The sequence below is a fragment of the Parambassis ranga genome, chromosome 13 (genome assembly GCF_900634625.1).
Source record: "Parambassis ranga chromosome 13, fParRan2.1, whole genome shotgun sequence".
Classification (NCBI taxonomy): domain Eukaryota; kingdom Metazoa; phylum Chordata; class Actinopteri; family Ambassidae; genus Parambassis; species Parambassis ranga.
In genome coordinates, this window is record NC_041033.1 from 6,797,349 (window position 1) to 6,809,960 (window position 12,612).

Consider the following 12,612-nt stretch of genomic DNA (forward strand, 5'->3'; position numbering starts at 1 on the left):
ACAGTCTAGCCTGTGCTCAGCGGCCCAGAGCCCAGAACCTCATCCCACCAAAGCAGTGATTCATTGCAGTCAACAATAAAGATCAGAAATGACTGCTTCTAGCTTGAAATGTTTTTGCGGCACAATGAACACAGCCAACATAAAATCTCAGTTTATTCTTTTTTTCCGTTGTTGTTTCTACAATACATCCAAAATAGGTTCAAATGAACAGACATCAAAGAACAAATGCCAAAAATACAGAGGTATTGATAAGAGTGTAGACAGTATGTTGTAACTCTGATCATTCAATCCTGAAGAAGAAAGCATTAAATGAAGACCTCAGAGTCCGAGGGCGTCTTTCTGCACGCTAGAACCCAGCAGTGCATTTCCAGCATCCACACAGTCTGTCACTCTCAGTGCTGAAAGAACATCACAAGAATAAACATGGAGGACAGCACACACTGATAAAAACAGCAGTTCAGCATTTATTATTAGGTTTTCTACCATTCTGAGCACGGAGCCATGACACAGCCTTCATAGCCAGCAGCTCCCACTCCTCCTTTGCATCCATCTTGAAACCATGAAGCCAGATCAGAGCCAGAATGGTGGCCCACTCTTCATTGTTGACCTAGTTCAGCAAAGCAAACTGTGTTGACACCGTGCACTAAACTAGTTCATTATTTCCTGTGTGTGTTTGTGGACACCGTGAAACTGTGCTATTGTTTTTAATGTTGACCCACCAGTGCAGGATTTGACTTTTCCACCTCCTCACTGGTCTTTCCCAGTGCAGCAGCCAGAGCTGGATCGAGCTGCCAGCAGCCAGACGCCTTCTGGAGAGAGACCAGCTGCAGCAAAGGGTCTCGAGGAGACTGGGAAGCTGTAGCTTCAGTATAGAAGGAGACATGTTGAGTCTTTAGTGGGTTTTTGCTTAAACTGTATTTGGAGTGTGATTATTTTGACGTATTAGCACATAGACACACTAAGGAGTCAAATATAAAAGATGTTACCTCCATTCGTATCCGGACATACATCCCAAGAAGATTTCTTCGAGAGACCCAGCCCTTTTTTCATATTAGATTTCTTTTCTTTCTGGTGAGCTGTTGTAACAGAAAAGTAACCAAAAACCTTCCAGGTCAAAACATCATGAATCTGTCTAAAGTGCAGCCACAGGAGCTGCTTTAAAGAATCTAAAACATGGGCTCATCTTGTTATTTTTACTACAGGATCCTGCTTTTATCATTAATTTATAGTTTTGAGGTCATTGCTGCACAGGCTTGAAAAAGAGTATGAAGTTACAAAGTTAACACAGCTATATGGAAATACAAATGCTCAAGTTTACACATCAGCTCTGCTCAGCTCCTATAATATTTCCATTTACTGTTCCTCTGTTGCATTCACAAATCAGATCATTTCCTTCCTCTGCCTTTCAGCCTTTTACTTACTGTTTCTCAATGGAGCATTCCTGAAGTCTTTAAAGTAAACAAAAAGAGAGAATCAGAATCAGTCAAAACAAATACATTTATGGTCTTATTGCAGCAAAGTAACACAATCAGAAAATTATAAAATAATTGTTTGTTTCACTGCCTTTCAGCTTTGTACTTACAACATCTGACTAAAGATGAATACACTCCTGAAAGATAAACAAAAACAGAGGATAAGAATCCGTCAAAAAACAACATGTACACTGTATTTCATGATAAAGCTGAACGGTCCCTTTAATCCCAAACCAGCTTGATGGGGTTGAAGTTGCATTTACAAATTAAGCAGGATACTGCTGGTATGTACAATAGTTCAATGTTTATGTACTGATAAAAAATGGATTGTTTGTTTCCTTTGAAGATAAACAAGAAGAAGAGAGGATAAGAATAAGTCAATATATATATATATATATCCCATTACCAATATATAGAGCCCAGTGAAAATGGATGATGTCGAATGTATAGATATAAAAATGTAGAATACTGCAAATGTATAATAATGGAACATATTTCACACTTCATGATTGATTTCATGATTTTCATATCATAACTGTAATACCAATAGAAGAGTCAAAACACCAGAGCACAGACTGTTAAAGTGCACAGATATAGTGCTCTGTTTAATGTTTATATTCATTTAGTGTATCTGAACAGTTACACACAGACACACTTTGGTGTTTTACTTACGTGGTGAACGCACAGAACAGGCCTGCAGTGCTGCGGGATGTGATCTCCTCATATACACTTAAATGTGAAGTGAAGAGAAAGAGAGAGGCAAAAAAGCAAAAGACAAAAATTAAACAAACATCAAAACTTAAACTATTGGTTTGATATTTTTATATTAAATGAGTTCATAACTTCAATGACTGATGTTGAAAAAAAATCAAAATGTCATATTGCTGTTTTAAATATTATTATGGATAACTCACTGGATGTTGTTGGAATGTTTCTGCGTAGCAAAGGTCCTTGAATCGCTTCACCATCAGTTTTATTAACAGCAATGAAGGCAGTGAAAGAGCTGCTCACTCCTGATTGGACACTGAGCTCCACCACCTTCTTCTTCACTCCATCCTTCTCTTCTCTCTTTTCTCTCTCTTCCATCTCCAGGGAGCGAATCAGAGTCCGAGCAGCCAACCTGTGGACTGTTGATCTGCAGACAGCAGAGAGAAGGAAACACTCAGACAGAGATATAATTAGTTTGATTGCTGTAGGGCAAGGCAATCAACTCTTGTTCTTCTCTTCTTTCTTCTTCTTCTTCTTCCTCCTCTGTACGTTTTTGTGGCGCAGCGTATCTTCAGCATACATTCACCAATTTCAGCCATTCAGCTATCAAAATGTTCACCTCACAGAGGACATTCCCGGTCAACTTCAATTTATTTTCAAAAGATTATAATTTTTCCAATTTTAAGCAATTTCTACATCATTTTTAACATGGAAGTCTATGAAGGAGCCTTTAAAACCACCTTCAACTTTGACATGTAACTAGTTCCACATGCTTTCAGCTACAGAAACCGTTGAAGCATCATTCTGTTCAGCTCTTCGAGGGCTAATAAAATGGTATTCAGATTTGTTCAAATATGTTTTGTTTTCAAAATATTAATAAAAATTCAAAAGCCATTTAACATTGAAGTCTATCAGAGAGCCCTTCACTGAGGGTTATCTGCCAAATGTATCTACACCTATTAAGATTTTCATCTTTTCAAATTCTTAACCGTGTTTCAGCAAATTAAATTCAGATTGCAGATTCTCCAGCAATTCAGAGCAATCCTTCACATCAGCAGCAATCAAACTTGCATTTTCTTCAGGAAATGCAAGTGTTGGTTTGTTTACCAGTGACTTGTTAGTTTTCTGTTTTCTTTCAGTGTCACAGAGAGCTGCACTCTAATGCAGGACACACTGGATATGAAGCAAGAGACATGCTGGACAAAAAACTGATCATCTGCAAAGATCCAAAGCAGAACAGTGCCGTCTGTATCAAACATGTGTTACCCAGTGTCCTCTGCAGGTTTGAGGCTGAAGTTCAGCTGGTTCTGAGAGGGATGACCTGCCAGGCTGTACTTCACCGTCACACTGCCCTCTGCTGCCTCTGAACTCTATCATCACAGTGTTAGAAACCATCACTGTCTCCACATACCTGATGAAAAACATGAGGTGGAGCTGCTCCTACCTGTCCAGTCAGCTGTGCATAAATCAGTGACCTTTGACCCTGAAAAAGTGCTGTGATAGGTGGAGAGAGGGCAGTCACAGACACTCCCTTTGGTAAATCCCATGTGACTGAGACGTCCACCACAGCTGGCTGCAGAGCAAATCGCAGCGACTGCATCACCTGAAAAATAATAAAAAGTATCAGCACACACTAAGCTCTGGGTTTTTACTCACTGGAACTCTGATCTCTGAGCAGACACAGATTCACTGCTGCTGAGCTTCACTGTGTTTACTGTCTTACCTTTGGCTGCATCCGGTCAGTCCCTTTGATGAACTGAGCGTGACCTCCTCCCTCCTTGGCCAAACCATTGATCAGAGCAGAGCTGGCACCTTCTCCAATCCCAAAAGAGAAACACCTGCAGTACAGCAGTTTGTTTACACACACTGAACACATGGACACACTGAGGATTGTATTGTGATTGTTGTGTTTTTCACCTGTGGGACCCTGAGTTCCTTTTCACCAGATCTATAATTTCTTTGGTGTTTCCTACCTCTCCATCAGTAAAGACAAACAGCTGGAGAGAAGTAGAGTTTGTTAGATCACACCAAGAAACCTGCAGCAGGTGTTGTGTGTTTGTGTGTGTCCATGGGTCTTACTTGTCTGGGCTGATTGGGGATGCAGGGCTGGCTGTAAATATGTCTGAGGGGCATCAGGATCTCTGTTCCTCCCAGATTAGCATCCATCTCCTCAACTTTCTTCAGAGCCTCCTCCATGGTCTGCTGGCTGTACTCCACACTCTTACTGCACAAACACATTCAGCAATGAACACGTGCATGTATTCAATATCCAACATCAAGACTCTCACTAGCTGCCAGATATGAAGGAGTCACTTACGGGAAGATGTGTTCAAAGCTGGAGCCAAAGCTGTAGATGTTGAAATAGCAGCCCATTGGTAAGCTCTTCAACAGCAGCAGCAGAGTGTCCTTAATGAAGAACAGATAGTGAAGGTCACTGCATCAGAGGGACACTGTGGAGGATTTTAGAAAGACAGTGAACACTGCTGGATACCCTGGCACTGCTGATGCGAGTTTCTTCCTGTTTACTGTTATTCAGTGAACACTCCATGCTTCCAGATCGATCCAATAAGAACACAAACTCTCCACGTGAGGCGACTGTAGACATCACAGACTGAGGGAACTCAGGGTACAGGCTCACCATCACCACTGGATCACCCATCAGAGAGCCTGACACACAGGAAATCACAAACCTGCTCTTCACTGTCATTCCAACACTTCATTTGCTTACAGGTGAGCTTAATGAACCATTTATTATAACTTCACTGATTGGTCACTCACCCTGCTTGGCAGAGGCCTGTCCTGCCTCCACCACAGCAGTGGGCTGGTGGGCATCTTTGTAATAAATCAGCAGTTCAACATCTCTGTCAAACTTGTGTCCTGCAGACAACTTGATCTACAGTTCAAACACACACATTAACATTCAGTGTTCACTTCAGATGACCGACCACACGCAGCAGACATTAGCACTCTACCTACCGTGGCCTGGGTTTGATCAGTGTTGAGGTACTGGAGAGGGTCCAAGGAGCAGCTGGACTCCACCTTAGAGACTGGACGAGCAGAGGACACTCGGGCAGACAAAGACAGGCTGTAGGGCACCAGAGAGGCTGGAACAGAGGTGACCTGGACACTGGACCCTTCACTACCTGCAAACATGAGACACAACTCTTAGCCCTCTGGTTGTTGTTTGAGGTGGGAGGCTCTGGGAAGCTGCTGGCCTTATCACTGCACAGTGCTCTTTGGCTTCCATCAGTATGTGTCTGTGAACACTGATGCAGTGTTGTCCTACCCTGAGGTTGGTAGCGAGGGTTGAGCACAGCAGGCAGACTAAACCTCAGCCCGTCATCAGCTTGCACAGCCAGCTCAGTGACATACTCCAGCCTGATGGAGGCGCTCTCTCCTGGAGGCAGACTGCCCACACTCAGAGAGAATATATCTGGACTCTGCTGGCTCTCCTCCAACAGGAAGGCCTGCTGACCGGAGCTCAGTGCATCATCATACTCCTCACGAGCCTGCAGTACAGGTGACACATGTCAGTAACCGTCTGGTTTTCTTCACAGTGACTGAATCTTTCTGTGCAGCTCACCTCCTGTTTCTCCTTCACCTCAGCTACAATCTGCGTCTGTCCAAGCTTTGCACTGAAATGACAGACAGCAGCATCTCCAGGCAGAGGGAAGACAAACACAGCCTCCACTGGTTTGTCCTCCTTGTTCTCATAGTTCAGAGTGGAGACCACTGTAGCCACATGGTCCCTCACCTCCAGCTCCACCTCAATGCTCTTCAGAGGAACTGACAAACAGAACAAACATGAATCAGACCACAGACCACACAGACATGTTTACTAACTGGTTGATTTCAATGCTTAATGTTCTTTCTGTACAAGCTTTTTACGTTTAGGTAGTTTAACAAGCTGTGTGATTTTACTGTATGTTAACACACTGCTATAGCACTGATTGTAAAGTAATAATTATTAAGTTGCAAAATGTCACAGCTGTGTTTGAAGTACAATCACAGACAATTAAAAATGATTTACATTTAAAAACAGGTTTAATAATAGGTTGCAATAAGTTTCAGAGTTGTTTACCTGGTTCCTTCTGTGCAGTGAGCAGACCACAACAGCTCTCCATCATACCTGTACAACCAGGACATTTAAGCATGTCATTTACATTTATGAGATACAGTATGTCATTTGAATGGTACCTTTTTATTTAAGGTTTCAAACTTAAAACGTATTTATAATATCAGAATTTGACATAGTTTATACAGAAATTACTGCGTTTTAACCAGGTTTACATATCACTGTGTGAGCGCTGCGTCAATAAATAGAAGATTACATTAGAAATAGCCCTACCTCTGCCGCTGATAGATGTTTCTGGAGTACACACTGGGTGGATAGACGAGTCAGTGCAGTTTGATCGCAGTCACTTGGAAATACGAAGATTTAACAAACCAGGAAGACTTTGTACTTACAGGCAGAATGAGTGAGCCACGCCTCTCGTACGCTGGATCATTATTGTGCAAGAGCAGCTGGTGGGTGGGGCATAGTTGGGATTCCTTTAGCGTGCATAGTCCTGCTGCAAAGCGCAAACCTAATCTGTTTAAAAGCATGAGACAGCGAGATTCCGCATGCGTACAATATCAATATCTCTTGTACGGGAAGCAAGCTGACACATTTTAGTTAGTTAATCTTTAACGGAAAAATTTAGCGACTGAGCTAAACTAACCGTGGATATCAGCACATACACGCAGACTAAAACATATCGGTGGTCAGCACCTTTCCTTTGTTTATTTAGCTTCGTTTTTCTTTCTCCCTTTTCCCTCTCTGGCAATTAAATTTACAGCTGACAGCAACAGGCAATCAGATGACGACTTTACGTGCTCCGTGGAATGTTTTGTGCACCAGCATCACTGCACCGGGCAGAACCAACATCTGAACGTGTGTTCCTCCTGGCACTCTTTGACAAATAAACCACCTTTTTGTGGTTCTGTCATCAATATCTCTGTGTGTGTGTGTGTACTCAGCCCAGCCCTCCGCTGTTCTTGAGCGGAATAGTTGGTGAGTGTACGCGCAGCAGAGGCGTGTGAGGGCTGCCCCGGTGAATTGTGGGAGTTGTTGTACTTCGTGAGTGCAATAATAGAATGCACTGAAAAACTTGATGTTGTATTTTCTGAGCCTACTGATGTCATGTATCAGTGCAAACTTCCTGGCATGTTTCCCCCAGCTGTTTTTTTTTCTAAACATTTTTTTAAACAAAGAAATTGGTTGTATGAAGGTATTTTTACTGAAGAAAACTGTTGGAGTTAAAACTAATTTTAAAAAGGATGAAATCCCACATTTCTGAAGGTCAAACAAGAGCTGTGCTTTTTAAAAGCAGATGACTGTGAAACATGTCAACTGCAGCACAACGGACCGCTCATTAACAAAATTCTAACTCTGCAGGATGAAGAGATATTGTTTACATTTCTTCTATAATTTAACATGGAGAGGTCTATGGTCAAAGGTTTGTGCTACTGAGCCACACACTAATGTTTGTTCTCTTCTCAACCTCAGCAGATTAAAAATTGTTGTGGCTTAAACCGGAGCAGTGAATTGTTGGCAGGATGTAGCACATGAATTCTGCATTACAGCTGTTTAACCAGTCCTGGGATTTTTCAGAGGACAAGGACTCTCTCAGACTGTTAGGGAGGCGTACCCTCTAGTGGCAAAGACATGTAACTACACAGTAGTGACAGGTTTAATATAAACATACAAAATGACACATTTTCCCAGAGTGCTTTGTTTTAAAAGTATACTACTGTTTTAATGGCAAACGGCTTATTACTGTCAGAATTTGTCTGTATTTTTTACAGTGTTGTGACATTTGAAGCTAGTATTATTGTGTATCATTACACACATGAACTCCAGTGTAAGATGAGATGTAATATTTAAATCTAGTTAATGAAAATCAAAATTAAACAAACTTGTCATTGTCTGTCTGCTTTATGGTTACAATATTTTTTCTGTTGTAAAAAATGGCTTCCCTATATAAGGTGTGACTTGTCAGCAAAAAAAGAGGATTTGTCAATTTATAAACAAGATTTATTATAAAATGTAATAATAAAGAATTTAAATAAAACTATATACAATAAAAAATAAATTAATATGTAAAATAACTATTTACAAGACAAAAAAGGTGAACAAGCAAAAAAAACTATTACAAAACTATTTACAGAAATAAACTTCTTCACATGGCGTCCGTCCTCTCAGTCTGTAGAAACACAAACACAAACATGATCAGTCCTCTGTGACACTTTGTGTGTGTCCACCTGCATCAAACAGCATATTTACCTGTTGTAGCTGGGGCCCTCGTCCTCACCCTTTTCCTCTTCTTGCCCTAAAATCAAACACATGACACACATTACAGTCTGTTTTCACTGTCTGTGGAGGAGTTGTGTGTGAGCAGAGTGTGCTTACATAGTTGGCTGCTGTCGACCACCCGGGGTACAGCATAGTGTGGAGCAGCCGCTCTGCCTCGGCCTCCTCGTAGTACTTGGCCTGCTCCTCCTTTGACAGTGAATTCCACTGTGGACAGACGACAACTCACTGTCAGCACATGTACTAAAACACACCTGCAGGCCAGTAGTACACAGTGATGTGTGTTTCTGCTGTGTGTCTGAGGCTCATAGTGTCAGATCAGTGCTGGATAATAGCTGCCAAAATGCAGTAGATGACATCAGTTCAACCAAACTCTTGATCCAGAGTGTTTCTTACCATCTGTCCCACAGCTGCGTTCACAGCCGCACTGCCCTTCATGCCCTTCTCAGCAGAGACCTTGGGCCTCTGCTCATTGAGGAAGAGCATGAAGGCGTTCCTTGGTTTCTTGATGTGCGGCTGTGATGCTGGTTCATCTTCATGTTTTCTTCTTCTACAGGAACAAAACAGGAAAAACAAAAGTGAGGACACAAGATACCACTGTGTGCACATGTGAGGACACAAGTAGGCTACATTATGAGAATAAATACAATTCAAATTCATCTCTGGGAAGCTGTTCAGATCAAGTAAAGCCCAATACACAGACAGAGATTATAATAATGATCACACAGACCTGAACACCTGATCATTGATGATTTCATCATGATCAGTCACATATTGTCCAAAAGCAGCATCAGCAACTTACCTTGATGTGGTGGGGAGGGGAGGAGCAGCAGTAGGTGGAGGAGGAGGAGGAGCAGGCTCCACAGCAACAGGCCAATAGGACAACTGTCCGCTCCTTTAGACAGAGACACAGATGTCCATGTTAGACAGCAGCAGCCATGTTTAATCATACTTTGTTTGTGTGATTTACTTACGGGTCAATAACAGACACTAGGACCATGTTGTCCGGCAGCCTCACCAATGGGTGTTGAAACTGAGGACACAAATGTGGAGGTGATTAGACAAGTTGGTGTCCTCTGTCTGAGAATGTGTATTCAACTGTAAATCTGATTCACTGTTACACATGATCAGCCTCTGTGGGTCTGTGATTAGACTGTGTGTTACTGCATCTGAAGCAGGGACAGGTGGAGACATGGTCCACAGTGTCAGTGACAGTTCTGATTACTGTGTTACTTCAAAAAGGTTTTAGTAGTATGTAGTGTTTCATTTTGAAGGCTTCTTGTGGTTTATACTCCGTCCTCATGAGGTCCAGCTGTGTCTGCTTCCTAACTTGTGTACTTTGTGTTTTTATACTCAGCCCTTCCTCTTGTCTGATGCTGCTGTTTCCAACAACCAAACAACATGTATTAGTGTGTTTATCGAGGGTCTTACTGTGTTCACAGGTGAAGCTGCTGCTGCTGCTGTGGAGCTGCTGCAGGAGGGGGCAGGGGACTCATGATGGTGCTGCAGAGAGACAGGGAAGATTGAGCAGACATGACACACTCAGAGTCGGCCTTATTTTGATGTGGAAATAACTGAATGGTCAAAATTCAGACTTTTGTGTGGGTCAGGTGTTTTTGTCTCTGTCCCTGACCTCCACTTTGTGTCTTACCTGTCCCTGGCTGGCTCCGTCGTCCAGCTGTAGGCGGGCGAATGGTGCAGCAGGCACAGGAGGAGGAGGGGGGTCGGATGCACCATCTTGAAGCAGATCCAGAACCGCTGCTTCAAGAGTGGACACAACCTCCCCCCACTCCATCTCCTGCACCGTGCTCTTCACTACTGGCCAGAGGTCCATTTTAAACTGTGCAGGGAACATTTGAAACAATTTGGTTGATTTTGGTTTTACATATGTTCAAACTATGGATCAATAAACACAGTGATTATAATTCAGCAATAATATCATTAAGTGGCTTCATTTGAACTTACAAATGAAAATGCTGCATCAACAATACTCCAACATGGTTTAAGAATTGTACATTATACTCAAAGAATATATTTACATCAAACATTTGGGGAGAATATTCATGTGCATCAGTTTTAAGAGTATTATTCAGCTGTTACAGAGGTCACATCAGCAAATGAGTCTGAATCAGTTTAAAGTGTCTGTTCGTATTTACCAGATGTGGTCAGTGATGGCTGGTCTCAAAGGGTCTTCTGTCTCCGATGGCCTGTTAAATATATAGACAGTGTGATGTGTTATTATTCAAATAAAATGCTGTTAACATTGATTTTATCTTAATCTGCTACAAATCAAAATGCTGTATCAACAATAATAATCCCATATTTTAATGCATATTCAACACTTCAAACAGAGCACATTTGAATCTAAATATAAATCTTTATTTGTACTTTCAGATTTGCAGGAAGCAGCTCATTTAGTTGTATCTCTAAATATTTTCTACATTGTTGTTCTTAGTACAAGATATAAGTACTATTTATTAGGGATGTCCCGATCCGATCACGTGATTTCAGACTCGATCGGAATCGGACATTACCTCCCGATCAGGACTCGGATATATATTTATTCTCAAAGTTAACGCCCTCTGTGCAGGGTGGCTCTGTGTCCTGTAGTGTAGGGGTATGACAGTTGCTTTTGGTGTGAGAGGTCGTGGTTCGAGACCTCGATGAGCTGCTGCGTGTGTGAAATCTCCCAGCGTGGCGCTCTGGACACACACACACAGGTTTTGCCCTTATAGAGAATCCTGAAAGTATCGGATCGGGCCTCGATATCGGCAGATGCTCAAAATCAAATGACTCGGACTCGAGGGCAAAAAAACCTGATCGGGACATCCCTACTATTTATTAAATAATGCAATTTAAAATCTCAGCCGTCTTCCACCCTGTCAGTGATTATCCACAACACTCAAATATTGAACCCTTTCTATACTCTTGCATTGATTTAACAGCTGTAGTACAAGTTGCTTTGCTGATACAGACGTTACATTATATTAAAAACCACCACCAGCACTTAGGAAGAATATCTGTGTACCATCAAAGTGCATCATTCAGTTGTTAGAGGTCAGATCACTACATTAGTCTAAATGAGTTTAAACTATCTGTTAGTATTTACCAAAGTCCGTTGTTCAGATGGTTTTTCTTCAGTTTGCAGGAGCTCAAAAAAACAGCTTCTCTCTCTGTACTCAACTGTGCAAATGAACAATATTCAAAACATAACATAACAACATTATATGGTTGCTGTGACTTTTTAAAACTTCAAAGCAGTTGCAAGGCAACAAGTCCTATGACATCATTACATCGAATTATTGAACATTACACACAAAAACTCACAGTTAAGAGCAGGAGTGAATCTGAATCCTTCTGTTTTATGTACACTTTCAACATTAATGAAGAATTTGTCTTTATAGTTATTCATATAGACAAAGTGTTTTAGCTTTAGCTACAGTGTGTAGTGTATGTGTGCATTACTTTCAGCTGTGTTTGCCTGTCATGATGAGTGAGAGTTAATATTATTAGGAATAATATTAGGAAAGTGTCACTTTATAGGCTCATCATGCTCAAATGAATAAAAACCTGCAATAAATCCTCCTTTGTTCAGGTTTAATCAAGAATGTTTCCTGAGTGTGTGTGTGGCACATTTTCACAGAAATGTGCAAAAGGGGAGTTTGTAAACATCAACAGTCTTTCCATGGTCAGGATTTTCAGCAAACGGTATTTTGTCCTCCTGACGAGCTGGAGACGGTTTAGGAGGACCCAGTCTGGTTGCTTCACGCTCTCTCTCCCCATCTGGCCTGCTAGGAGGGCTGCTGCTCTATCTGGCCTGCTGCAGGCATGGCAGTCATTTTGCTTGCACATTTCCTTATTTGTCAATTGTTGGTATTCAACTACTTTTCTTTCTTACAATAAATGGTAAAATGGTTAAAGTTGCGTTCGGCCTCCCCTATTTGTAACTAATCTAAACTACACATTATATACCTACATGTCACAGATTATCTAGAATAGTTCAGGAAAGCAGAGGATGTTGATCTCTTTCCAGTTTCCGAGTACTCTGTTGTTGGGTTTTTGGAATGAGGAGATCCAGGT

At 41.6% G+C, this 12,612-nt stretch overlaps 1 protein-coding gene and 1 long non-coding RNA gene across 3 annotated transcripts; both read right to left on the reverse strand.

The window, feature by feature from the left end:
* Positions 1–140: 140 nt before the first annotated feature.
* LOC114445223 (von Willebrand factor A domain-containing protein 5A-like) lies at positions 141–7,089 on the reverse strand. 2 transcript variants are annotated; one of them, XM_028420180.1, is made up of 23 exons: positions 6,902–7,089; positions 6,648–6,771; positions 6,529–6,561; positions 6,262–6,309; positions 5,764–5,966; positions 5,467–5,689; positions 5,157–5,323; positions 4,959–5,073; positions 4,672–4,847; positions 4,498–4,586; positions 4,260–4,404; positions 4,098–4,177; positions 3,904–4,018; positions 3,625–3,783; positions 3,447–3,550; positions 2,387–2,607; positions 2,145–2,201; positions 1,583–1,609; positions 1,422–1,448; positions 987–1,076; positions 720–862; positions 484–607; positions 141–398 (listed from the first exon to the last, which is right to left on the reverse strand). In XM_028420180.1, exons 4-23 carry the CDS (start codon positions 6,305–6,307, stop codon positions 319–321), a joined length of 2,391 nt encoding a protein of 796 aa, XP_028275981.1. In that variant the 5' UTR covers positions 6,308–6,309; positions 6,529–6,561; positions 6,648–6,771; positions 6,902–7,089; the 3' UTR covers positions 141–318. The 2 variants fall into 2 exon arrangements, with proteins under 2 accessions (XP_028275981.1, XP_028275980.1); XM_028420179.1 differs by having other exon boundaries at positions 6,648–7,089.
* A 2,894-nt stretch (positions 7,090–9,983) lies between these two features.
* Positions 9,984–10,710, reverse strand: LOC114445232 (uncharacterized). Its single transcript, XR_003671614.1, has 3 exons — positions 10,689–10,710; positions 10,184–10,372; positions 9,984–10,035 (listed from the first exon to the last, which is right to left on the reverse strand). It is a non-coding gene; the product is annotated as an uncharacterized LOC114445232 (long non-coding RNA).
* Between the last annotated feature and the right edge of the window lie 1,902 nt (positions 10,711–12,612).